This window comes from Vicia villosa, unplaced genomic scaffold (assembly GCF_029867415.1).
Source record: "Vicia villosa cultivar HV-30 ecotype Madison, WI unplaced genomic scaffold, Vvil1.0 ctg.001438F_1_1, whole genome shotgun sequence".
Lineage (NCBI taxonomy): Eukaryota > Viridiplantae > Streptophyta > Magnoliopsida > Fabales > Fabaceae > Vicia > Vicia villosa.
The window spans coordinates 343,538-368,959 of record NW_026705618.1 but is presented as its reverse complement, the minus strand read 5'-3'; the positions used below and the strand labels follow the sequence as shown (position 1 = coordinate 368,959).

The following is a 25,422-nucleotide window of genomic DNA, read 5'->3' as shown; positions in this document are numbered from 1 at the left end:
GTCTCCCCAACAGTCAAGATAGTTCATATTGAAGTTTATTATTTCCTAATGAAAGATAGGTCTCTCAGCATCAGAGATAGTTCATTGAGGAGCCCGATGTTCTTTCCCAATGAAAGATAGGTCTCTCAGCGTCAGAGATATTTCATTGAGAAATCTGATGTTCTTTCCCAATGAAAGATAGGTCTCTCAACGTTAGAGATGGTTCATTGAGGAGCCTGATGTCTTTTGTTTTCCCCAGCGGGTGAAAGTCTCTCAAGCGTCAGGAACAGTCCATGGTGTTGATCAGTCTCTCCAATATCAGGGACGATTTATTATGAATTTCGAGTAGATCTGGTCCCTTTCTCCTGATATGAAGGAAGGATGTTGTTTACTTGTTTATTCCATATAAAAATAAAAAAAATACATTGCATTCCTACCGTATCATATATGTGGGCTCTCAGAGTCCAAATTGTGCTATCTTTTGTATTTAAGTCCCTCCTACCATGACGAGACGAAGATTCCATCTTCCCTTCCTCAGGTATCAGGAACTTAAATAGGGGCAACTGTTGTACCTCAATTTTTGACCCTGAGATCCCACATCATTTTGTGCATAGAATGGTCTTCGTCATCATCATTATTGTTCATATGTCATTTGCTAAAAAATATACAAAAAAGAAGAGATTGTGTTTTGCTTGTTGCTTGTTTCCCAAGGTAGGTAATTAATCAAGAGGCTCAGGCAACATTAGAGTTTTGAGGCCCACAAAGGAGTTCAAACATTCTCATATGCTCAAGTGATTACCCCATCAAAATCAAAGTCCAATAATGGCTCATTTCAAAATCAACAACTTTCAAATTCATCTGGTGCACAAAATTAGGGTTTTGACCTAATTCATCTGAGAAGGTTGACTTTTAATCAGGACATAGCTCCATGGCTCAAAATATGATTCAATGATCTTTAATTCAACATTATAATCCACACACATCATCTATTTAAAGAGAAGAGCTTGATTCAATTGGAATCCACAAGATTGCAGTTCATTTGGAAAAAGTCGACTGTGTGGGTCAACCTTTGACTTTTGAGAAAATTGGTCAACTATGGACTTTTGAGGATCAAAATCATCAACATATGATTATTAAAGTCATTTGATCAAGAAAATAAATCAAGAATCAAAAAGTCAACAAAAGTCAAAATTAGGGTTTTAAGTGATTTTGGCCTCATTTTGGGAACTTAAAAATTCACCTACAAACTCAAAAATCTCCCAACATGAAAGTTGTAGATTTTGATCAAAAAAACAACTTTGTCCTTAATAGAATTTCTTCAAAAAATGATTTATTTGAGAGATATTGGATCAAGAAGTTTATGCCAAAAAACTTAGAGAAATTTTTAAGTGTCTTAACATGGATTTCTTCCAACTTTATGGTCATTTTTCACCAAGATCCAAAATGAATTTGAGAAAACTTTTAACAAGTGGATTGAAGTATGTAGCAAGGGCTTTCCAAAGAGACCATTATCATGGAATTTCATCACTTGAGCTATGAGATATGATTTTTTCAATAAGGCTCCATGATACTTGAATTCAAGCTATGAACATGAAGAAGTTATGAACCAAAACCATTTCAAATGCAAAGATTCCTTTCTTGCAGCTCATGTAACTTGTTCCAAACACTAAACTCATATGATTTCACTTGCTTTTGAGCTATGATCCATGTGTTTTATGCATTGTCCAAAGTTTCATTCCATTTCAAGCATAAAGCCATGACTTCCTTTCTTGAAAAGTTACTTTAATCACAAAGTCCACTCTCCTTGAGCTTCCAACTTGCTTTTGCTGCATACACTCAACCTAAAACTCAGACCAAACATGTTTAAAGCAACCAACAACTCCAAGCATGCTTGTACCTTCTCTTGGAACCATGGATTTTTCATTTCTTCATTAAGAAAACTAAGAGATCTAAGAAATTACAACGGTTAAAACAATGTTATCTAATCCATGCATCATTTGAAAGAAATCCATGTCGAATTTCACTTCAACCCACCAACGTTCCGTTTTTCCGGTCTCAAACGAGGTCCTTGTTCTAAGCCTCTGGATCCATTTGATTTCTTCTCCGGGTTTATACTCCCCCTCAAAAAAAGACATGATAGTCCTCTTGAGTTGGTCGAAGGAATGGATATTCCAAAACTTCACCGGCACGGGGGGTTTGACGGGAGAGAAAATGACATGCCCATCCCTTATGCGGTATTCCGGTTCAGGATCGGGACGCTTCATTGATGTTCGGTGACATCCATCCGGCCTAATGCGAGACATTTTTGTGTTTGTGTCTGTATTTGTGTGTAATGCAAACCTAGAAACCCCAAATGTATAGAAGCCTTTGGAGACTATGGACCATACAAACTCTGTCACAGAAAGTTCCGTAGATATATCCACGGAAGGGTTTTAAAATTCCCCTTTCCGTAGATGCATATACGGTAAACACCCATAATTTTTCAAATTAGCACCTTCCGTAGATGCATCTACGGAAGTTTCCCTGTTTGTTTTTTCAACAGAAGCAATGCAATAGCTAGCAATAGTGAGAATAAGGAAAAATGCATAAACACATAAAGTAAGACTTGACAAAAAAGGATTATACTGCAATGTTATAGAGTGTATATATTACACTTTGAAACTACATAAATACATCAAAAGAGCTATCACTGACTAAATCTATTGGAGGTTCTAATCTTGACTTTTTGGCGTTCGATTCCTTCTCGGTGTTGTTCAACCTTTCAAAAGCGTGCATCCTATCCACAAAACGGTCTGGCCACGTATCGGCAAATTCGGTGTGATAAAGTGTCCATTTCGGTGAAGTAGGTGGTATGGGGCATCCCGGTTTCAAGTAAACTTGTACAAAATGACGCGATTTGGCGAGCCATCTAACACATATAATACGATCAATTAGATTTGTAGGAGGTGTCGTGCGGAGCGAAAAAAAGGTTTCTGAAAAACCGCAACGCGTCAAGTCAATGCATACGATGTCATATGCGGATGCAATAAGATGCCCCATGTCCGGGAATCTTATCCAATGCGAAACCGGTGCGTAAGCACCACCCCAAGGAACAAGAGTCTCGTTTACCGATTCAAATTTGGTTTCGTCTCCAAATACCCGCGTGTACGAGTCTTTATGGTTCACCAATTCTTTGATAAGATCATGACGGAAAAGCTCATGGGCATCCTCTCCCTTACCAAGCAAAGCCGATACGGCCCAGAATCCGCAATTACTGTCCCCCACCTCATTGACGATCCGGTCGATATATTTATGCATAAAACCGCCATCACGTCAATGAATGGAATTTTTGGAGCAATTGTACCTCTTGGATTGATGGGGAAATAGGTGTTGGAATCGGCGTCGAAACTTGCGGAACTTGCGGTGGAATAGTCGTCGGAGGCAGTTTGCCGAGACATATTCAGTTAATATTGCCGATCAATTGAGAGTAAAGGATGTTGTCCTTAAACCGATGCTCCAAAATCGTAATGCTTCGATCGAACGAGGTTTATATTTCATTGTGTTGGTTCGAAATCATGTGATGTATCGTGTCCCATGCTTTACACAAATCACCCTTGTTATCGCACAACCAATTTTTCAAAGTAGCATGAGCCGACTCAACTCTATTGGTGGTTGTATTTCCAATGTGTCGAACCTTATCCGTCCACGCACAAACAAACTTCTCCTTCACCTTGTCAAGAATGGTGCTTTCAACGTATTTCAATAAATCATGATATTTTTCACATATTTTCCAAAATTGCAATACGGTATCGGCGTACAATTCTTTTGTCGACGAATTTGCAATACGAGCCCATGCATCCATTATTTGGTCAACAATCACTCCGGGCTTCACCGCTTTCCTACCTTAAGTCGCTACTTATTTCGTCTCCACGACGACTTTAACCTTACTTCTCACATTACATGATATGTGATATCGAAATAAGGAAATACCGTTGCGACCGCATTCATCAAAGCGGGGTCGCGGTCCGTAACAATCACCTTAGACATCTCGACTTGTTTCTTCAAAAGTGACCGACACACCTCCAATGCCCACCTAAAATTATCTTCTTTTTAACACTCCAAAAAAGCAAAACCAACGGTAAAAGTCTTCTCGGTAGATGTTACACCGACCATCTCAAATAATGGAAGTCGATATTTGTTGGTCTTATAGGTAGAATCAAGAAGAAGCACCGTCGAGAAAGTGTTGAACAACTTTATCGAATCTGGATGAGTCCAAAAAATATCTCGGACCGTAACCTCATCATCACAATTTCTGTACCGCGACACATATTTGTTATCATCCAACATTTTCAACAACTGTTGCATCTCGTTCCTATCACCCCTACTCGCCTTATTATTGTGGTACCGTTGATTATACATTTGCCTTATGTTTGATATGTTGTCGGGTTCCTTCCTTTTCAATGTGACAAGTATATTTTTCGGTTGGACAAAATTCAAGGACATGTCTTTAATATATGCCTTCTCAACCGAATTGAGCCGACATGCCATAGGGTGGCCTTGTAATTTTGCGTACCATTCATGGTTATGCAAACCACAAATAGCAGAGCTTCTCCACTTCTTGCTAGCCAACATATAACAACGGATTTTAAATGGACACTCGCATTTTCTAGTATCTGTGTCGTCTTTTTTAAACTTCTTTAGAGGAGGATTGTATTTCCCGCTTCTTTCGCACAACATTGTAACAAACGGGTTTCTTCTTGCGGTACCTTTTTTGATCTTCCGATTACCACTCCAAATCCAAGGTTAACTGCTTTCCGACGAATCCATGTTAGCATGCTTTCACGATTATCAAAGTCATGCTTGCTAATAAAGTCACCTCCGACATCTTCCACATTTGCGACCACCTCATCGATACTCGCACTAACATCGACTAAAGAAGCTAATTTACTTGAAATATTATAGGGTGCACCATACCTATTTTGCCAAAAATCACACAGAATTACAAAATGCTGGAAAAAACACTGCAGGGACTATTCCGTAGATCCATCTATGGAAGTGTTCTTCCTCAACACGTTCCGTAGATCCATCTACGGAAGCTACATTACATTTTTGCACAGAAAATAATTGATAATGTGAACAATGTAGTGGTTGAAAGTGATTATTTACCAGAAATTCAGACTCTTCTAGCTCCCTTCGATTTGTTGCACCAAAAAGTTTGAGCCTTTGAGTGATATAAGGTATTGATGAAGTATGGTTTTTAAGGTGTGGAGTATGTGGTGTTTGGATAAATCAAACAATGGAGAGAGTGATCATGTTGGTTCAAACTATATCAGACACTTCCGTAGAAGCATCTACGAAAGAATGTGGCGCTAAGAGCATTCCGTAGATACATCTGCGGAATAATCCCTGAACTGATTTTATGTGTATTTCCTCCCAATATATACTAGTATATTACGCTTCCGTAGATGCATCTACGAGAGGAATCAATTTTTTTCAAAATATGAGGTGCTTTCGGAGATCCATCTACGAAAGTTGGGGCAAAAATAAAAATTCATGTGATGTGTAAGAGATTCATGGGGTTGGTTGAGAGATTTTCTAATTTTGAATAGAACATTCACATCAACCTATAACATAATGGCGCCACAAAAAAAAAAAAACATTTTTCAGAAACATATCCATCCATATTATATAGAACAATTCATTTTAAGTTTAATTTCTTTATTTTAGTATTAACTTTCCTTTATTGACTGAATCAAATATTAAATTTTCTTAATACCCGCTTTTTCTTTAATTTTCACAGCAATACTATCATTTTCTTATGTGTGCTTATATATACCATTTAGAAAATGGTTCAAATGTGTGAGCTCGAGTCTTGACTACCATATAGAAACTTCAAAGCTGCGAATTCAAGAATGTACTAAAACTTATGGATCATCTGGATTAAATTCAACCTACAAATAGACTTATAAGCTAACAAATTTATCCCAAATCAACTTAAATAGAATAACAGAATGAATAATCAACTTTCCAACTGTGCACTTTCTAACAAAATCAAACCGAGATACAAAGTTTCATAGCTTGAGGACCTTGACCAGAGTGCGGTATGTTAAAACAAGTTTTCATTGCTTGAGGACATTTGAATCATGATTTGCATACATTTACTAGTGAAAACGAATAAAACAGGTTTGAATTTGCAAGCATTCAAGTATAGGAAGAACATTATAATGGTTGAAAACTGCTTATGGTTTAATGTGACAATAGCACAGAACTTGAGCATAGACAAATCACACAGAATGCATTAAAACTAGATTGAAGAACAGCTACGATCGACTTGAAACAGAACAAAAATAGAATTGGATTTTGAAACAAATGCAATGTGTCACAAGAAGATCGTACAGAAAATGATTTGCTGGTTTATGAATAAATGGCAGAAAAATTTCAATCATAAGGTTTACAGCATAAAAAAGGGAGGATTTGATTGTGTTAGAGTAGAGGAGAGTATGCTTTTTATGTTACATTATGTATAAACAGTTCACAATGTGAAATAGCAGTTTGGTGGCAAAACTTGCATCTTCAATCAAAATCATTGAGTATCTAATCTAGTAAATGTGAGTTTGAGTAAATATGAACAAGTCTACACAGGTAACTAAAGAAACCAGCAAGAAAGTGAGTAAGCACAATTTTTATTAGATCAATGAGTTAGCACAATTAAAGTATCCGACATTGTAAAATACTAGCATGATTCTACGTAACTAGTAAGCATAGTTCTAAATTGCTGTCCACTGATACAACACAAATGTTTTAAATGTGTCTGCCACAGCATTGCAATTGCAGCTACATTGTCTATATTTGCTCACATTTTTCCACAATAATTTGCAGCGTTGCAATAGCCACAATTTAGAACCATGACAGTAAGTTTGGAATCTACATGTTTTTCCATAAATCATATTATATACTTCATTCCTGTATAACAAGTTTAATGATGGCAACAACTAAACCAACTTTTGCAGGCTCTAAGCTAAGAAATGACAAATATTTAATCATGTTGTAGCAAACCATTGAACAACATGTATACACACAAATCAGTAATACAAAAAAAGAACTTCCAATAACAACTACATTGAATCACAGAAATCATATCATATATCACCCGTTCAAAAAATTCAAAGAAATTTGTGTCGTTAAATAGCAACTCTAATGGTGCTAAGAGGAATTTGAAGAAATGATTATTGTTTTATGCTACAAAACGTTGTCAAAAATCGGCCCTATTGCATAGCAGAACTTGAAAAAACCTGTTGTTTTCTATGATCCACACTTATCAACACTACTAGAAATCACATATATTATTCGAAGTCAACAACATTATATTACAAAGATACACCCAAAACCCAACTAGAAAGTAGAAATCAAAAACCCCTCTACACAAAGTAAACTAACACATCCCATTGCTTTTACCCGAATCTAAAACACAACAAACAAGTTCAAGTTTCAATGATAAGAAGAATTACCATTAACACCATTGATCACCTTCTCGCTACCCGCATTACCATCCTTAACCTCCTCCTCCTCCTCCTCCTCATCAGAATCCAACGTAAAATTCTCCACGGAATTCTCCAAAGAATGCATCTCAGCACCAAGCGGCGTATACTTCAAACCCTCAGTCGAATTACGACCCAAATCTCCGATTTTGCCACAAGTAAACGAATAAAAAGCAACAAGCACAACAACCATAAGAGCAAGATGACAATTAAACTGCAGCGTCGCAATCGCTCTAGCTCTATGATACTCAGGATGCCCCTTACATCTCAAACTATAATTCCCTTTACTAACAGAATGCAAATTACACCCTTCCGCAACAAAATTGGAAGAAAACAGAGACAATCCCATTTGAACAAACCAAGTCCCTTGCAAAATAAGCCCGATTCCCCGTCCCAATTTCGGGACATTCGATTCGTAAGATCCCAATTCAAGCAAAGTAGAGAAAACACAAACAGCAATAGGAACTAACAACAGATCGTAATACCGATTCTCGATTCCGGTAGGATCTTTTCGTTGAAGATAAAACAAGAGAAACTCTTCGGCGAAACCGAATGCGATGATTAGGTTAAGCAGAGGCGAAGGGAGAAAAGGGAGAAAGAGTGAGAGGAGTGAGTGGATTAGGAAGAGTGATGAGATTGGTAGGGTTTGGAGATGAAGCGGTAACGCAACGGCGTCGTTTGAGGTGTGGGAGATGAGAATCGAAATGATGGAGGATAGTGTGATGAAAGAGGTGAAGATTGAGAGAGTGATGTGGAAGAGTTTGTTGAGTTTGTTGGATTGGGAAGTTAGGAGGGATTGGAGAGAGCCTATGAGGATGAAACCTGCGCCTGTTAGGGCGAAAGAAACGAGTGACATTGGTGTGAATTTGTGGTGAGATATGGGTGTTTTTTGGGGAAGTTTGAGATGGAGGTGATGGGTTTTGCTGGGAAGAAGATTCTAAGAAAGGAGGAAGAGATGAAGAGACAATGTTTCGGAACTCTCGGCGATGGACCGATGTCAATAATTTTATTTTATTTCTTCTGGTACAACGTGTTATTTCATTCAAATTAAGCTGCTGAAAACGCAACTTGCTTATAAAATTCAACAATTAAGTTCTCTTTGGTTCAAATCAAGGAAAGAGGAGGAGAGGAATTTTAATAGAAAGAATGAATGGGAAGAATTTATCAACCAAAATTCAAGGTTGATATTCATTTGATCTTTTCTCATATCTCTCTTATATATGAGGAGGATTTAAGTTACATCCAAAGAATTACATCATTTGTAACTTTATTTCAAATAAATATTTTTAAAAATTAATTTTTAGATTGAAATATAATATCATATAGATCATACCTATAAAGTTTGAAATTAATCTATAATAACTTATTTTATTTTTTAATCTATAATGACATAATAAATCATCCTAAACTAATATCAAAATTTATAGGTATAATATATATGATATTATGTTTCAATATAACGGTTGATTTTAAAAAATATTTATTCGAAATGAAGTTACAAACGAATATATATATATATATATATATATATATATATATATATATATATATATATATATATATATATATATATATATATATATATATATATCCTCCTCTCTCTCTCCCACCTGGAGAAGTTATACCTGCATTATGTGAACCTTAAACCAAAATATGTATAGCATGATTTTGCATTTCCATAAAGATCTTTTAGCATGACAAAATCATGCACCTGCATTCATCTACATGCATATATTTTCAATAAAAAAATCATCCCCAAGGCCATATCGGCTCAAAGCATGTGTCAGAAAATAATGGATGAGCTCTAGAGAGGCCAAAAATTATTAAGAGAGAAGTTCAACCAGTTGAAAATCCAGATGAGCCTAGTCATGAAAACCCTGCAAGTTTTTTTAAGAAGAGGAGATAACCTTTCATCAATTGTTGCAGCAGAAATTAAGGCATAAGACTTGATCAATGCGAAGGCACTGACCTTCGAGACAAGCAACCCAAATATAGGCATTGATATTACAGGGCCATGTAATGACAAAAGCAAGGTGTTAGAACAAGATTTGTTCTGATCAATTATCTTAGTTTTGATGATAACAATAATATGAATTTTGCTTAAGATAATATGGTACTCTAATCCAATGCAATTTCCTTTTCAGGAAATATATAAAGAGTATGCATAATTCAGCGCTCAGAAGCTTTGTCTCAAAGGGTTCAGCATGCAACATCAGAACATGGTCTGGCAAGACATCAGAAGATGGTCGAAGCAGAATCAGAACATGGGTCTATGGAAGCATCAGAAGAACATGAGATCAGAAGCACTGAAGTTCTGATGGTATCACGCTCAGACGCACTTCAAGGTCAGAAGATCAGAAGATGCTTTGCACCAAGCTGTTTGACTCTGATGATATTCAAACGTTGTATTCACAAACATCAGATCAGAAGGAAGTACAAGTGGCAGGCTACGCTGACTGACAAAAGGAACGTTAGAAGCTATTAAAGGCAACGTCAGTAGACACAGCGTGAACAAGGCTCGAGGTAGTTGACAAAAGCGTATAACATTAAATGCGAAGCTGTACGAAACACGCAAAGCATTAAATGCACTCAACGGTCATCTTCTCCAACGCCTATATATATGAAGTTCTGATGAGAAGCAAGGTTAACGATTCTGAACAAAACAACTCATATTAACTTGCTGAAACTCTGTTCTATTCAAAGCTCAGAATCTTCATCTTCATCAAAGCTCACTACATTGCTGTTGTAATATATTAGTGAGATTAAGCTTAAACGTTAAGAGAAATATCACAGTTTGTGATTATAGCTTTTAAGAAGCAATTGTAATACTCTTAGAATTGATTACATTAAGTTGTAAGGAACTAGAGTGATCGTGTGGATCAGAATACTCTAGGAAGTCTTAGAGGTTATCTAAGCAGGTTGTAACTAGAGTGATCGTGTGGATCAGAATACTCTAGAAAGTCTTAGAGGGTATCTAAGCAGTTGTTCCTGGAGTGATCAGTGTGTGATCAGAAGACTCTGGAAGACTTAGTTGCTGACTAAGTGGAGAACCATTGTAATCCGTGCGATTAGTGGATTAAATCCTCAGTTGAGGTAAATCATCTCTGCGGGGGTGGACTGGAGTAGTTTAGTTAACAACGAACCAGGATAAAAATAACTGTGCAATTTATTTTTATCGGTCAAGTTTTTAAAGCTACACTTATTCAAACCCCCCCTTTCTAAGTGTTTTTCTATCCTTCAATTGGCATCAGAGCGCCGGTTCTAAGGTGCAAGCACTTAACCGTGTTTAGAAAAGATTCAGGAAGAGAAAAACGCTTCAGTAAAAGATGGCTGATGAAACTGCAAAGTCTACATCTACATCTGGCTCTGCTGAGCAACACAACGGTAACAATGGTTATACTAGACCGCCGGTATTTGATGGTGAAAACTTTGAATACTGGAAAGATAAACTGGAAAGTTACTTTCTTGGTCTAGATGGTGATCTATGGGATCTTCTGATGGATGGTTACAAACATCCGGTAAATGCCAGTGGCGTAAAGCTGACAAGGCAAGAAATGAGTGATGATCAGAAGAAGCTTTTCAGGAATCATCATAAATGCAGAACTGTTTTGCTGAATGCTATCTCTCATGCTGAGTATGAGAAGATATCTAACAGGGAAACGGCCTATGACATATATGAGTCCTTGAAAATGACTCATGAAGGAAATGCTCAAGTCAAGGAGACTAAAGCTCTTGCTCTAATCCAGAAATATGAAGCCTTCAAGATGGAGGATGATGAAGACATTGAAAAGATGTTTTCAAGATTTCAAACTCTTATTGCTGGATTGAGAGTTCTTGACAAGGGATACACCAAGGCTGATCACGTAAAGAAGATCATCAGAAGCTTACCCAGAAGATGGGGTCCTATGGTGACTGCATTTAAGATTGCGAAGAATCTAAATGAAGTCTCTTTGGAAGAGCTGATCAGTGCCCTGAGGAGTCATGAAATTGAACTGGATGCAAACGAGCCTCAAAAGAAAGGTAAGTCTATTGCATTAAAATCCAATATCAAGAAATGCACTAACGCTTTTCAGGCTAGAGAAGAAGATCCTGAAGAATCAGAATCCGAAGAAGAAGATGAACTGTCCTTGATCTCCAGAAGGCTAAATCAACTCTGGAAGAACAAGCAAAGGAAGTTCAGAGGCGTCAGAAGTTCAAAGAAATTTGAACGTGGAGAATCTTCTGATGACAGAAGATTTGACAAGAAGAAGGTCATGTGCTATGAATGCAATGAGCCTGGACACTTCAAGAATGAATGTCCAAAACTTTTGAAAGAAAATCCCAAGAAGAAGTTTCATAAGAAGAAAGGTCTTATGGCAACCTGGGATGTGTCAGAAGATGATTCAAACTCTGAAGATGAGCAGGCCAACTGTGCGCTGATGGCGACAGAAGATGACGGATCAGAATCTACATCAGAATCAGATTCTGAAGAGGTATTTTCTGAACTTACTAGAGATGAGTTAGTTTCCAGTCTAACAGAACTTCTGGAATTCAAGTCTCAGATTAGTCTCAAATACAAAAAGCTGAAAAAGCTATTTGAATTTGAAACAAAGAAGCTTGAGTTGGAGAATTCTGAATTAAAAGAAAAACTGTTAAAATTATCCAATAATGTTGGATCTCCTTCTGATTCAGAAAAATCCACTCCTAGTCTAAACCATATTCTGAAAGAATATGATTTAAGTTCCAGGAAGTTCTTATCTAGAAGTATTGGCAGAAGTCAGCTAGCTTCTATGATATATGCTGTGTCTGGAAACAAAAGAGTCGGCATTGGTTTTGAGGGTGAAACCCCATACAAACTTGAACCTGTTGATAAAATGAAAATCACATACAAGCCATTGTATGATCAGTTCAAGTATGGCCACTCACATGATATTAGGCACACATCACATGCACAAAGTTTTCACATTACACACATCAAAAAGCATGTGACACAACCTAGGAAATATCATGAAACTCATATTAAGAATTATCATGTTGTTCCTCCTTCTGCTTACAATGTTAAACCCAAGTTCAATCAGAACTTGAGGAGAACTAACAAGAAAGGACCCAAGAAGATGTGGGTACCAAAGAAAAAGACTATTTCTTTTGCAGATTCTCTTGGCGACAAAGAAGATAAAAGTCAACATGTCATGTCACCTGGAATCAAGTTGGTCTCAACACTTGAAGGGAAGAAGGACTGTCTTCCAAGTTCTGGTACTTAAATCTGTTGAAGAAACTATGTTTGTAGGAGATCAGAAAAGAAAGTTTATTAGTCTTGGAACCATCTGTTTTGTTTGTTTCTAAAGCAATGGTGTTTCGTTCTTGATTATTCTGAATGCTCTAAATGCTACAGAATATACAATATTGAAACATTGATTGTAGAAGAATCAATCAATATCTGGTTTGATGATAAACTTGGTTCCGATGAAACAAAGCAGCTTAAGAATTTTTGCAGATACAGTTTTGTCTTATCAGAAGCTGCAGAACAAAGAAGTGAATCTCCAGAAGCTGTGTATATCAGAAGTAATGGATCAGAATATCACTCAGATTTACATCAGCACACTTCAGAAGGAGTGTTTCCAGAAGAGAAACTTGATCAATTCAGAAGCAGTGATCGGAATCAGAAGGCGTAAAGCCTATTGAATATTTCACACCTGTCATCCATTATCTGATGATGAACACGTGTCTGTATGATGTGTACAAAGCGTGCAGTTGAAAAGACGCCGACCTAGTTCTTAGCCGTTTTCTAAAACCCTAATCGAAAACCTAGTTTTCTTTTCTTGTTCGTCTTTTGTTCATTCTGCATCCATGGCTGCCTTCTCATCCCAAAATGTTGATACATCTGTTCCTCACCATCTCCAAGAAGAAATTTTGCAACTTACTCCTGTTGTTGCATGCTCTATTCCCAAGGACAAATTGGAAGTTCTATGTGAACTTATTGTTGATTTTGACAACCTTGAAGAACATGAATTTCATCTTAAAGAAGACATCATCTTTCAAGGATGGACCTCGTTGTTTGCTGAGTTCGTTGGCCCAGTTTATCCGGATCTTGTCAAGGAGTTCTGGGCACATGCTGTGGTTGCTCCAAAATCAATACTTTCTTTCGTCCATGGAAAGTTTGTTGTTATTACTGAAAACATCCTAAGAGTGATGTTTGATCTGAAAAACCCTGAAGGGGCTTTTGAGATTGATAAAAGGGCAGATTGGGGAGATGTTCTATCCACTCTCTATCCAAATGTCAAGGAAACAAAAAGCGTCAAGGATTTGAGAGATGTCTACAAAATCTGGACAAAGATCCTTCTTGGGTGTTTCTACCATAGGAAAGGAACACATGCCTCGGATTTCATCAATAATGAGCAAAGGTATATTCTTTATTGCATTGCCACTAAGAAGAAGGTTGATGCGATCTACATCATCTTCAACCATTTGTGGAAAGCAGTAAAGGATTCCAGAAACGCTTTCAGAGAAAAAGGTGGAACAATCATTCCTTTTGGAAGGATTATTTCAAATATTTTGGTGCATTCAAAGATTGTTGAAAGCTTGGAATCTGAAGGTATTGTGAAAGACCTTGCTGTCACATCTGGGGCTTGTCTGAATGCATTCACTTTGAAGAAGATGAAAGTAATTAAGGCTATCAGTAAGACTCCCCAACCTCTTGCTGATACAAGAATCAGAAGAGCACCTGTTCTTGCTGAGTTTGAAACTTTCTTCAACTGTGAGGTACCTGCAGTCAGAACTAGGTATCTGTTATCACAAGAAGAAAATAAATATCTAAAAAATCAAGAGAAGGGTGCTCCAATAAAAATAAATAAGAAGAAGGAAGAAAGGACTAAAAGAAAGCATGATTATCCTTCTGCTGTCTCTAAGAAACAAGATGTTTCTAAAGAGGTCATTGCAAAAGTTGCTAAGTCTGTCTCTGATGAGTTTGAGAAGAAAGGGAAAGAAGCTGTTGAGAAGAAGAAAACAAGAAAAAGGAAGATGATTCTTCAAGAGTCTGATGAAGAAAATGTCTCTCAAGAGGCTGAGAATCAATCAGAAGTTCTGGCATATGTCAGAAGGAAAGAAATCTCTAGCGGCAAAGCAAAGATTATTGAAGAGCCGAAGAGTAAGAAGCAAAAGAAGACTGAGGATGTGGCCAAAGCTTTTCTGAGAGGTTCCAAAGGTATATGCATTTCTGAACCTGATTCTGCTTCTGCTGTTCGTTCAGAAGTTGCACCAATAGAGGTTGTCCCTACACCTGAACCAAAAAAAGCCACATCAGAATCACCTGTTTTTGTCCATGTTCTTACACCTCCATCTTCTCCTATAACCATTCCTTCCTCTCCACCTACCATCAATCCTGTTCTGGATATACCACCCCTTCAAACTCTCTTTCCATCTCAACCTTCTCCCAATGCCACCTTTGAACATACTCCCTCCACCTCTCAAAACAACCTTTGTGATTCTCCTCTTCCAACCTCTGCATCACATGAGCAGCTGCTCCGTGATTGCAACTACACTCCCAAGCCTCGTCCTGAAGCTGAAGTGGTAGTGTTAGATTCTGATACTGAAGCAGAATCTTCTTATAGGTTGGATAGAGAACCTCATCCGTACTTCACTTCCAACCCTGCCTTTTCAAAAACCCAAATAAAATTCCGCCCTGTATACCCTATTGGTGTAGTTTTTGAAAAAATAAAGAGGAATCTCAGAAGTATCTTTGATACTCTCAGAATTGCTGAAAGTTCTGGATTGAATGATGTTGCTATGTGGAACTTCTGGAGGATCTTTCGCAGAGAATCAGATGCACTGTTTTTAGAACTTCAGGAAGCCTGTGTAGCTGCTGCCCCACGGCCTCGTGGAATTCTGAGGAATTATGAAGACTTCTGGTTTGCTAGTCTCAAAGGAAGACATCTGTTGGAAGAGAAGCCCTTCTTGGATGAGATGGAACAATTAAGACTGGCTGCTGAAATGGAAGCAAATCCATGCAGGGATATTGTTATCTTTATTCCTGATTATCCTGTTCTGCTCGGAGACTTCAAGACTCTCTTTAACTATCTGAGGGAAAACCCTTCTGAGAAAGACCCAAGCTTGGTCACTCCAGAAGTTGTTGACCCACCAGAAGTTGAAGGTCCTTCTGCTCCCAGGAATCTAGCTGCCATTCTTCAGGCACTTGAGAATGGAGACTCGGAAATTCCTGCTGCAGAATATGGAGATGCTTCTATGCAAGAAGCAGATGTTGAAGATCATGTTGCTGAATCAGATCCTGTTGAGGAAATCCCTGCAAATGATCTATCCATGGAAGCTACAGATCAAGTTGCTATTCCTGTGGTTGAAAGCGGTGAAGCTTCTTCTGATAAATCTTCTCGTCTTGCAAGGACTCTGGAAGAAATTCAGAAGAGACAGGATGAGCAAAGCTCACTCAATGCTGAGTTTAGAACTTTCATGGTGAGGCAAGATGGACACAACAATGAGGTTCAAGAGATGCTGGCCAAGATCCTGTCAAGGCTAGGGCCATCTTAGATTGAGTCTGTGTTGTTTCTTTCTTTTCGTTGCATCTGTTTTTGTGCATCTGATCTTACTTATCTTCATGTACTTCTGTACCTGATGTTTGAACTTCAATGAAATCATCTTCTTCCTCCGTGTGTTTCTTTTTGTTTGTCTCTGAATCTTTTCTGTTTTTTTTTTGATGATATGACAAAAAGGGGGAGAAATATGTGATAAATGATTTGATTTAATCCGTTGCATTCACTAACAAGAACTGCAAGTTCTATATGGTTTAAGTGTTTTGCAGGTATAAAGAAGTGAAGAGAATCTTCAAAGCACACAAGAAGCAAAATCATAAGAAGCGTTATTCTGTAAAAAGAATAAGCTTATGGAAACTGAAGCAAGCTGAGTGCTGTCAAGCTTCAGAAATCAGAAGCAAGAAAGAAGAATGATCAGAATTTCTGATAATAGAATTTGATCCAAAATTTGTCTATTTGCTCTGACAAAATTCTATTTGCTCTGATACATTATTTTAGCCTATATGGCTCTGATACATATCATGTGTTCTAATATACATTTTATGTTCTGACTCGTTCATGCTGACTTTTGTCGTTTAGTTTTTGTTCTGTAACATTTCAGGATGTAGAGATGCTCTGATGATGCTCTGGTACATTCAACAATGTTCTGATACAAATATAGCATGAAGTGATGTTGGTAGAACATCAAAGCTCTGAAGCTATCCGAGGGAAGCAGAAATCAGAAGCTGTGAATGTTCTAAAGATCCAGAAAACTCAAGATCTAAAGCTGTCCTAAATGGAAGCAAAAATCAGAAGCTGTGAATGTTCTGAAGATCAAAGAAATTCAAGTTCTGAAGCTGTCCTAAATGGAAGCAGAAATCAGAAGCTGTGAATGTTCTGAAGATCAAAGAAATTCAAGTTCTGAAGCTGTCCTAAATGGAAGCAGGAATCAGAAGCTATGAGTGTTCTAGGGATCTAAAGAAATTCAAGTTCTGAAGCTGTCCAATGGAAGCAGAAGTCAGAAGCTATGAATTCTCTGAAGACAGAAGCTTATGTGATCGTCTCTACCGAAATAATCAGGGAAGTCTTTTATTAAAGTTCTTCGAGTATTTATTTCAGGGGGAGATTATTTATCTCAGGGGGAGATTGTTAATCTCAGGGGGAGACATATTCACATGCTTATGCTATAGCTGTGTAATTTGTCTTTTGTCGTCTGCTCTTTCTGATCGCAAATTCATATCATTTATATATGTTTTTGTCATCATCAAAAAGGGGGAGATTGTTAGAACAAGATTTGTTCTGATCAATTATCTTAGTTTTGATGATAAAAATAATATGAATTTTGCTTAAGATAATATGGTACTCTAATCCAATGCAATTTCCTTTTCAGGAAATATATAAAGAGTATGCATAATTCAGCGCTCAGAAGCTTTGTCTCAAAGGGTTCAGCATGCAACATCAGAACATGGTCTGGCAAGACATCAGAAGATGGTCGAAGCAGAATCAGAACATGGGTCTATGGAAGCATCAGAAGAACATGAGATCAGAAGCACTGAAGTTCTGATGGTATCACGCTCAGAAGCACTTCAAGGTCAGAAGATCAGAAGATGCTTTGCACCAAGCTGTTTGACTCTGATGATATTCAAACGTTGTATTCACAAACATCAGATCAGAAGGAAGTACAAGTGGCAGGCTACGCTGACTGACAAAAGGAACGTTAGAAGCTATTAAAGGCAACGTCAGTAGACACAGCGTGAACAAGGCTCGAGGTAGTTGACAAAAGCGTATAACATTAAATGCGAAGCTGTACGGAACACGCAAAGCATTAAATGCACTCAACGGTCATCTTCTCCAACGCCTATATATATGAAGTTCTGATGAGAAGCAAGGTTAACGATTCTGAACAAAACAACTCATATTAACTTGCTGAAACTCTGTTCTATTCAAAGCTCAGAATCTTCATCTTCATCAAAGCTCACTACATTGCTGTTGTAATATATTAGTGAGATTAAGCTTAAACGTTAAGAGAAATATCACAGTTTGTGATTATAGCTTTTAAGAAGCAATTGTAATACTCTTAGAATTGATTACATTAAGTTGTAAGGAACTAGAGTGATCGTGTGGATCAGAATACTCTAGGAAGTCTTAGAGGTTATCTAAGCAGGTTGTAACTAGAGTGATCGTGTGGATCAGAATACTCTAGAAAGTCTTAGAGGGTATCTAAGCAGTTGTTCCTGGAGTGATCAGTGTGTGATCAGAAGACTCTGGAAGACTTAGTTGCTGACTAAGTGGAGAACCATTGTAATCCGTGCGATTAGTGGATTAAATCCTCAGTTGAGGTAAATCATCTCTGCGGGGGTGGACTGGAGTAGTTTAGTTAACAACGAACCAGGATAAAAATAACTGTGCAATTTATTTTTATCGGTCAAGTTTTTAAAGCTACACTTATTCAAACCCCCCCTTTCTAAGTGTTTTTCTATCCTTCACAAGGTGCCCAACAACACTGAGGTTTTAGAAGCCTGTGGATCAGCCTAGAAATATCAAATGTTTACTTCAGGGCTAGTCAAGGAAGGAGTTGATAAGTGTCATACCCCAAAATTTGCCCATTATATTTCAAGCTCTGATTCATAAGAATGCCCTTTCAACTGCTCAGTTGATCAATAAACGACTATTTTGACCTAAAAGTCAATTATGGTCAAATCACAGTCAAAACTCCTGATTTTTGGTCAACATCAATATTTTGAAGCCACATTCATCATTTGATCAAGGGTTGATCATGATTCATCAAGGAAAGCTCAGAAATCATCAAAACTTGAAGTTGCTAAATTAGGGTTTCTAGGAGAAAGTCAACCCAACTTTGACCAGCCATAACTTTCACATGGAACATCAGAAATTTCCCAACTAAAGCTTATTTTGAAGGAAATTGAGTTCTCTACAACTTTGTCTCTCTAAAGCCAAGGCCAAAAATGCTTCATTTGAGAGATATGAGCCAAAACATTACAGGTCCTTCTAGAAGATCGCAAAAAGCAGTTTATTGTCAGGAGCAATATCATCAAGATAAAATCCTCAAATACAAAAATTGTTCCAAATTGGATTGTAGAGGACATTTTGGGCTTTCCAAAAAGTCCTAGAACATCTTCATATGATAAATAATGAATGAGTTATGGCTTGCACAAGTTGGGCGATTTTGAGGAAATGCATAAAATACAAAGTGGCCAGTATTGGATTTTTGAACCAATGGGCCTAAGATTTTCATCTTAAACGTGATCCTAAGCCTAATAGGAACCTCTAAGGCCATCCTCATATTTTTGTGCTTTTTATTCATATTTATTTAGATTTTATTCAAATAAAAGCTAAATAAATTAAGTAAAATGCTAAAATAAATGGATCAATTTTCATGGCTTGGTTACTAATCATATAAAGGCCCATACAACACCATAAAATAGTCCAAATTTCGTTTGCATGGCCTATAAGAGAGATTTTCCAAATTTAGAAGGAAATAATATAAATTTTTCAATCAAATTTCCAACTCATCAATCACTCAATATCCAAGCCCATGCTTAACCCTAATCTACCTTGTTATATATTCTCAGCATTTCAGCCAAGAGAGGGGACGAAAATATAAGAGAGGAGCTAGGGTTTACAAGTTGCAAAATTTGTCAAAAACTAGGGCAAACTCGAAGCCCTTAGTACAGCGAGTTTCAACCAATCCAAAGCACTCAGTCATACTCTTGAAGGTCCCAGGAACTTGTACCAGTGATCTTTGAAGCTTGAAGCACTAAGGATTGCTCTCACCCATTATCACCGGTTTCTTTATTATTTTCTTTTTTCGTATCTCTTAATTCATGCATCATGGGTCAATTTCGTTTGCTTATAGTTCTTCACATGAATCATTAGAACATGTTTGATGCTTAAATCGTGAGCTTTAGCGCAGGGATAGGCATTGGCCATTGTTGAAGCTCTAAGATTCAAATGGTTCGTATAAGCATTTAGGGGCATTTTCGTAACAAACAGACATCACCAATGAATCCAGGGCGTCTTAATTGATTTATCTGGGCGCTCATATGTTTTGGCTAACGTTGTTTGTTGATGTTTTAAATTGTTGCAGAATCGAAGAAAAATTCGCAGGTAAATGCGTGGATAATTTCACAGGAAAATCCGCAGGTGCAGAGGTAGGAGAGGATGATGTGTAACGTAGGCCAGTTGACCACGCGTGGCTGAGTGTTACTCGCTGGTCAAAATTCCAATCCTCTCTCCGCGCGCGTGTCACGTTCTCAACGGCCAGTCAACAACGTTGGCTATCTCTCTCCAATTTCATTGGCTGGCGCGCGCAGACATGGGGCCCAGCTCTGAATTCTTTGACTTTTCCCATTTATTTGCATGTGTAGTATATATTTTACTTTTTCCATATATATGTTGAATAACGAATACAACATAATTGGCAGGGCATTATATTGGTACACCACAAGATCCAGGTTTGAACCTATTTTTTTCACTTGCAAACTTCGCAGATTCAATGTTATGCCTTCACACGCGTCCACGACGCACCATCGCCCATCACCGTCAGATGTCCATCAGCGCATGATCAAACGCCCAGGGAACGCACGCCTAGGGTACACCTTCAAGGGCCAATCACACATGATTCCAGGCGCCAGGTTTTTTAGTTTCTTCTTATTTTCTTTTTATTATTCGGTTTAATTCCTTTTTTTTTCTTTCTATCTTTTTTCCTTTTTTTCTTTAATTTCTTTCAAGCTTATTCTATCAAACAATAAAACACTTAACTTTTCTTTTTAAAATTGAATTCTTTAATAATTAATCAAGTTAGGTTTTTTATTAGTTAAATTAGGATTAACATTTTAATTATTAGGATTAATTTTTAATTATTTAAAATAAATAGGTTTGTTTTTTAAATTAGGGTTAGTTTTAATTATTTAGGCTAATTAATAATTTAGGTTTAATTTAATCTTTTAAATAGCTTAATTTTAGGTTTAGTCTTTAAACTTCACAAACCATAGATAACTCTAGAAGCCTTAAGGTAGGTGTTGTCTATTAACTGTAGGCTTAGGTTTTTAGCCACAAAGGTTTTTTAACCATTAGGTTTTTCCCTTAGGTGGATGTTGTCCATGAATTAGGGTTGGTGTTCTCGTCCATTTTTTTTAGGCTAGCATTTCTAGGCTTATACTTTTACCTCTAATTTTTTTAACTGTAATTTCATCGCGATATTCTCTTCTCATCTTAAAAATCTGTGATTGTCGCGTGCCTGTTAATTTTTATTTATTTAATTTTCGTTATTTATTTAATTATTTAAAATTCTAGAAATTATGTATAGGTCGCAAAAGATTTTTATGTAATAGTTGTAGGGTTTTTTCTTTCTGCCTTTATTTTCTGCCTTACAGGTGTTTATTGTAATAGCGTAGGACATTTAATTCTGTTTTATTTTCTGTTGTGGTTAGTAATCCTAGGGAGTGCAAGCCTTGTTAAAATGGATTTATCTCACTAATTTACAAGATAAAATATCTAAATTTACCACATGATTAATTGCACACACACACACACCTTTAGGGTAATCTCTCTTGTTGCCTTTCAATTCTAAAAAATAGTCAAGTCCCTCGAATACGAGGATACCTTAGCAATGTTGCCCTCAGTTCATTATCATCATCAATCTTGTCCCTCCATGTTGCCTCGGTTAAATGATGATCGTCCCTTTCGAATGCTAAGGTATCCTCATTGTTGCCTAAATGACTATTATATCTTTCCCTAAAGACTACCTGCCCCCTTTATGGTAAGGACAGTCTTATGGCGAATGATAACTCTCAATGACCCTTTTAAAATCCAATGAAAGGACTACCTGCCCTCTTTATGGTATGGATAGCCATTTTCAACTGAAGACTTAAAGAACATAAATTTAAACTTAGGGTAATTGCTTTTAATTGCTTGCTCTTCTCAAATTCAAGAGTATCTTTTCCCACTTCTTTCAAATCAATTCAAAAAGACTACGCTTATTTACAAGGTAAAGTTCTTATTCAAAATCCTTTCTTATTCACACACTATACTTCAAATATTTTGAAAATAAAAGTGACCTAAGCAATTAAGAGCCCATGGATAACCATGGATGCAAAGGGTGCTTATACCTTCCCTTTGCATAACTTACCCCCCGAACTCAAAATCTTTCAAAGGTCTTTCCTGTTCTTTTTGCCTTTCCAATTGGATAAAATAAAAGTCGGTGACGGCTCTTGCTATTCGCAACATTTCTAAAAGTCAGTTCTCCCACCGTATTACAATAAGGAAGTACTGAGAACCTCAAGTAGAAAACAGATTCTAAATTCTAGCAAGGGGAAGCCACCTGCTATGCCATATCGTTCATATCCATATATAGCGGCCGCAACGCCAGGTCATTATCCCCAATCAACACTTCCCAGGCCTCTACATCAGCAGTCTCTATCGTTTTTCCCCCAAGGTCACTGGAGTCGAAATCAAAATCAGAGCCAGAATCAAAAATAGCATATAGGAGAAACAAGGCTCACTTTTACCTGATCCATATACCATATGATTAACTATTTCCACATTTGATTCACAATTCACTGGTGTTTCCTCGATCTCTTGAGCCTTTGACATCACTGTTCCCACCTAAGTATGACCCGGATGCTATATGTGAATATCATGTCGGGTCGGTGGGGGCACTCTGTTCAAAATTATAGTGTGTTCAAGGCTAAAGTTTGACATTTGATCAATAATAAGAGCTTAACTCTTAAGGAGGACATCCTAAACATAGAGCTTTTGATTGTCGAGCCATGTAATAAAGAAAGCAAAGCATTCCCTAAACCCTTGTTATTCTTTACCTCAAACATAATGTTGAAACCTTGGTAACTAGTGTCAATGGCATCTCAAGAGCTAGTGGATCAGTACAGAAAGATCAGATGTTTGCTCCAAAGAAGTTCAAGGATGAGGTTGAAGGTACTCCCAATTTGAGCCAGGGGCAGGACCCATTCAAAGGGGTCACGACTTATAGAGTATGAGGAAGAAGAATCGAAAAATCATCATGTCCTCTCTGACGAGCATGAAGATCTCAACCTTTGGATGGGGAAAGGCCAACATAATATGGACCGAATATGAGAAACTACCTTGAAGCTGGCGATTATTAGGCCATGTTGCCATTTTGATGTTGTCGTTAATCTTTGTGTATCTTGATGACATAGTAAATCATTATAGATTAATCTCAAATTTTATATGTATGATCTATATGATAATATGTTTCAATTCAACGATTGATTTTAAAAAATAATTATCCGATGTGAAGTTATTGAATGAGTGTAACTCTTCGGGGGTAGTTTGATCTCTTTTATATATATATATATATATATATATATATATATATATATATACATATATATATATATATACATATATATATATATATATATATATATATGCTAAATTTTCGTAGGAAACAAGATGACAATGATGTCAAATCAAAAGAAGAAATTATGTGACGAGAAGCAAAGAATTCAAGATGACAATGATGTTAAATCAAAGAAGAAATTATGTGGCGAGAAGCAAAGAATTCAAGATGGCAATGATGTTAAATCAAAGAAGAAATTATATGTGAAGAAGCAAAGAATTTGAGAAATATCTTTTTAACAATATTATAAGAGAGTATGTCTTTGAACGGGCCTACAATGGTCCGAACAATTAGATCTATAGTCTAGAGCCTCCAGAAAATAGGAGTCTCAAATGAATTATAAATTTGAAATTAATATATAAATATTAGTTGTTCAATTTAATATAAATATAAATTAGTTAGTGTGGTGGTAAAAGACATGTCAATGGTTTGATTTTTGGTAGTTACTGTTGGATCACGGTTCTAAAGAGTTTGCCACCGAAGAAATTACCGGGTCGAGTCGCGGACTAGGTCGCTCTCTTTAAGACGTTTCGCGGTACTGCCTAAAATTATGCAAAGCAGCTCTTAATAACCACGTCGCCTCCAGGATAAAACAGCCCAGTTCTATACTATACGATTACTACTTGCACGGTAGATAATCGGTCTAGAAATACACCCTCAGATGGTACTAGGACCATTCAAATATGGTATGAATACCATCTTAGTATATGGTATAAAGACCAGTCGTAGTAATTTCTCAAACCAAGAGAAATTTCAATAATTCTCTAAAGAGAATCCAAGAAAAAATTATACTTACAATTTCTCAACTCAAACGAGGAGAAACTAACATTATTCTCTAAGGAGAATTCAAGAAGGTACTCGGAAAATTCAACGAGTAGAAAGAAAGGGGGAGAAGTTGGCGCTTCGACAATTCGAAAGACGCGGAGTTATGAGAATGAGGAAGGAAAAACTCAAAATAAGTTTTTGGGGTATTTTGAAATGAAACAAGTGACTTCCTTATATAATGAAGTAAACTAGCCAAGATTTCTAATCTAAGCAATGTGGGACTAAAGAGTTTTTTCAACTAACATACAATGTGGGACTATAACTTTTTCAATTCATCAATGTGGGACTTTAACTTTTTCAATCCATCTCCCTATATTGGAATATATTCATAATGTTCCAACAATCCCCCACTTGAATTTAAAAAAAGTGTTTCAGAAGTAACGTCAAACGTTTCTAAGATTGTGCATAAGCAAAGGTGTCTACGACTTGAACCTTTGCGTAGCAAGTAGGATTCCGATTCAACAAGAGTGACACTATTGTCTTGAACTCTATCTCAGACATCAGACCCGCACACAACCTTTTCTTAAGGTGTATTCTTAATAGCCCGTGCTTTTAATGGCCCTGCACGTGTATCCCGGTTTAGTGAAGGCTCTAGGAATTCTGCCTCGAAATTCCATAGGAACCGGCCTCAGTTCCACAATCACATAGGTGAGTCTATCAAGAGTACTCCTGTAGCCTAGGTACTCCCTCATACAAAGTATAGATCTCATTAAGAGTTTCTATTATCTTATCCTCTTATTACTTCAGGATTCATGCTTCTTTTATTTACTCTAGCATGATCGCTTCATATTACTCACAACTTGTTATTACCCATTGAACCTATTTCTTGGGATCTCCAGTCATTTAGGTCGGGTTACCATCATGAGCAACTCATTTCTGTATAAGCATTAGTCCCATCTTTTTAGATGTATTATGGACTTTCTCTCTAGCTAATCCTTTCGTCAAAGGATCTGCTAAGTTTTCATCAGTGCGTACATGATCCATTCTTACAGCCCCTTTAGAGATACAATCTCTAAGAGTGTTGTTCTTTCTTCTTATTTGACGTCTTTTACCATTATAATAACGGTTCTCAAATTTTGCAATAGCCGCGGTACTATTGCAGTGGATCAACACAACTGGCATAGGTTTTTCCCATAAGAGAATCTCAGCTAGCAAGCATCTTAACCAAATTGCTTCTTCACTAGCATTTGCTAATGTTATCATT

The 25,422-nt window shown here is 37.0% G+C and overlaps 2 protein-coding genes across 2 annotated transcripts; both read right to left on the bottom strand.

Moving 5' to 3' along the window:
- Positions 1 to 2,640: 2,640 nt before the first annotated feature.
- On the bottom strand, positions 2,641 to 3,276 carry LOC131635151 (uncharacterized). Its single transcript, XM_058905758.1, has one exon. It carries the CDS (start codon positions 3,274 to 3,276, stop codon positions 2,641 to 2,643), a length of 636 nt encoding a protein of 211 aa, XP_058761741.1.
- Positions 3,277 to 7,226: 3,950 nt separating this feature from the next.
- On the bottom strand, positions 7,227 to 8,620 carry LOC131635143 (uncharacterized). Its single transcript, XM_058905752.1, has one exon. The coding sequence runs from the start codon at positions 8,350 to 8,352 to the stop codon at positions 7,447 to 7,449; it is 906 nt and encodes a 301-aa protein (XP_058761735.1). The 5' UTR covers positions 8,353 to 8,620; the 3' UTR covers positions 7,227 to 7,446.
- Between the last annotated feature and the right edge of the window lie 16,802 nt (positions 8,621 to 25,422).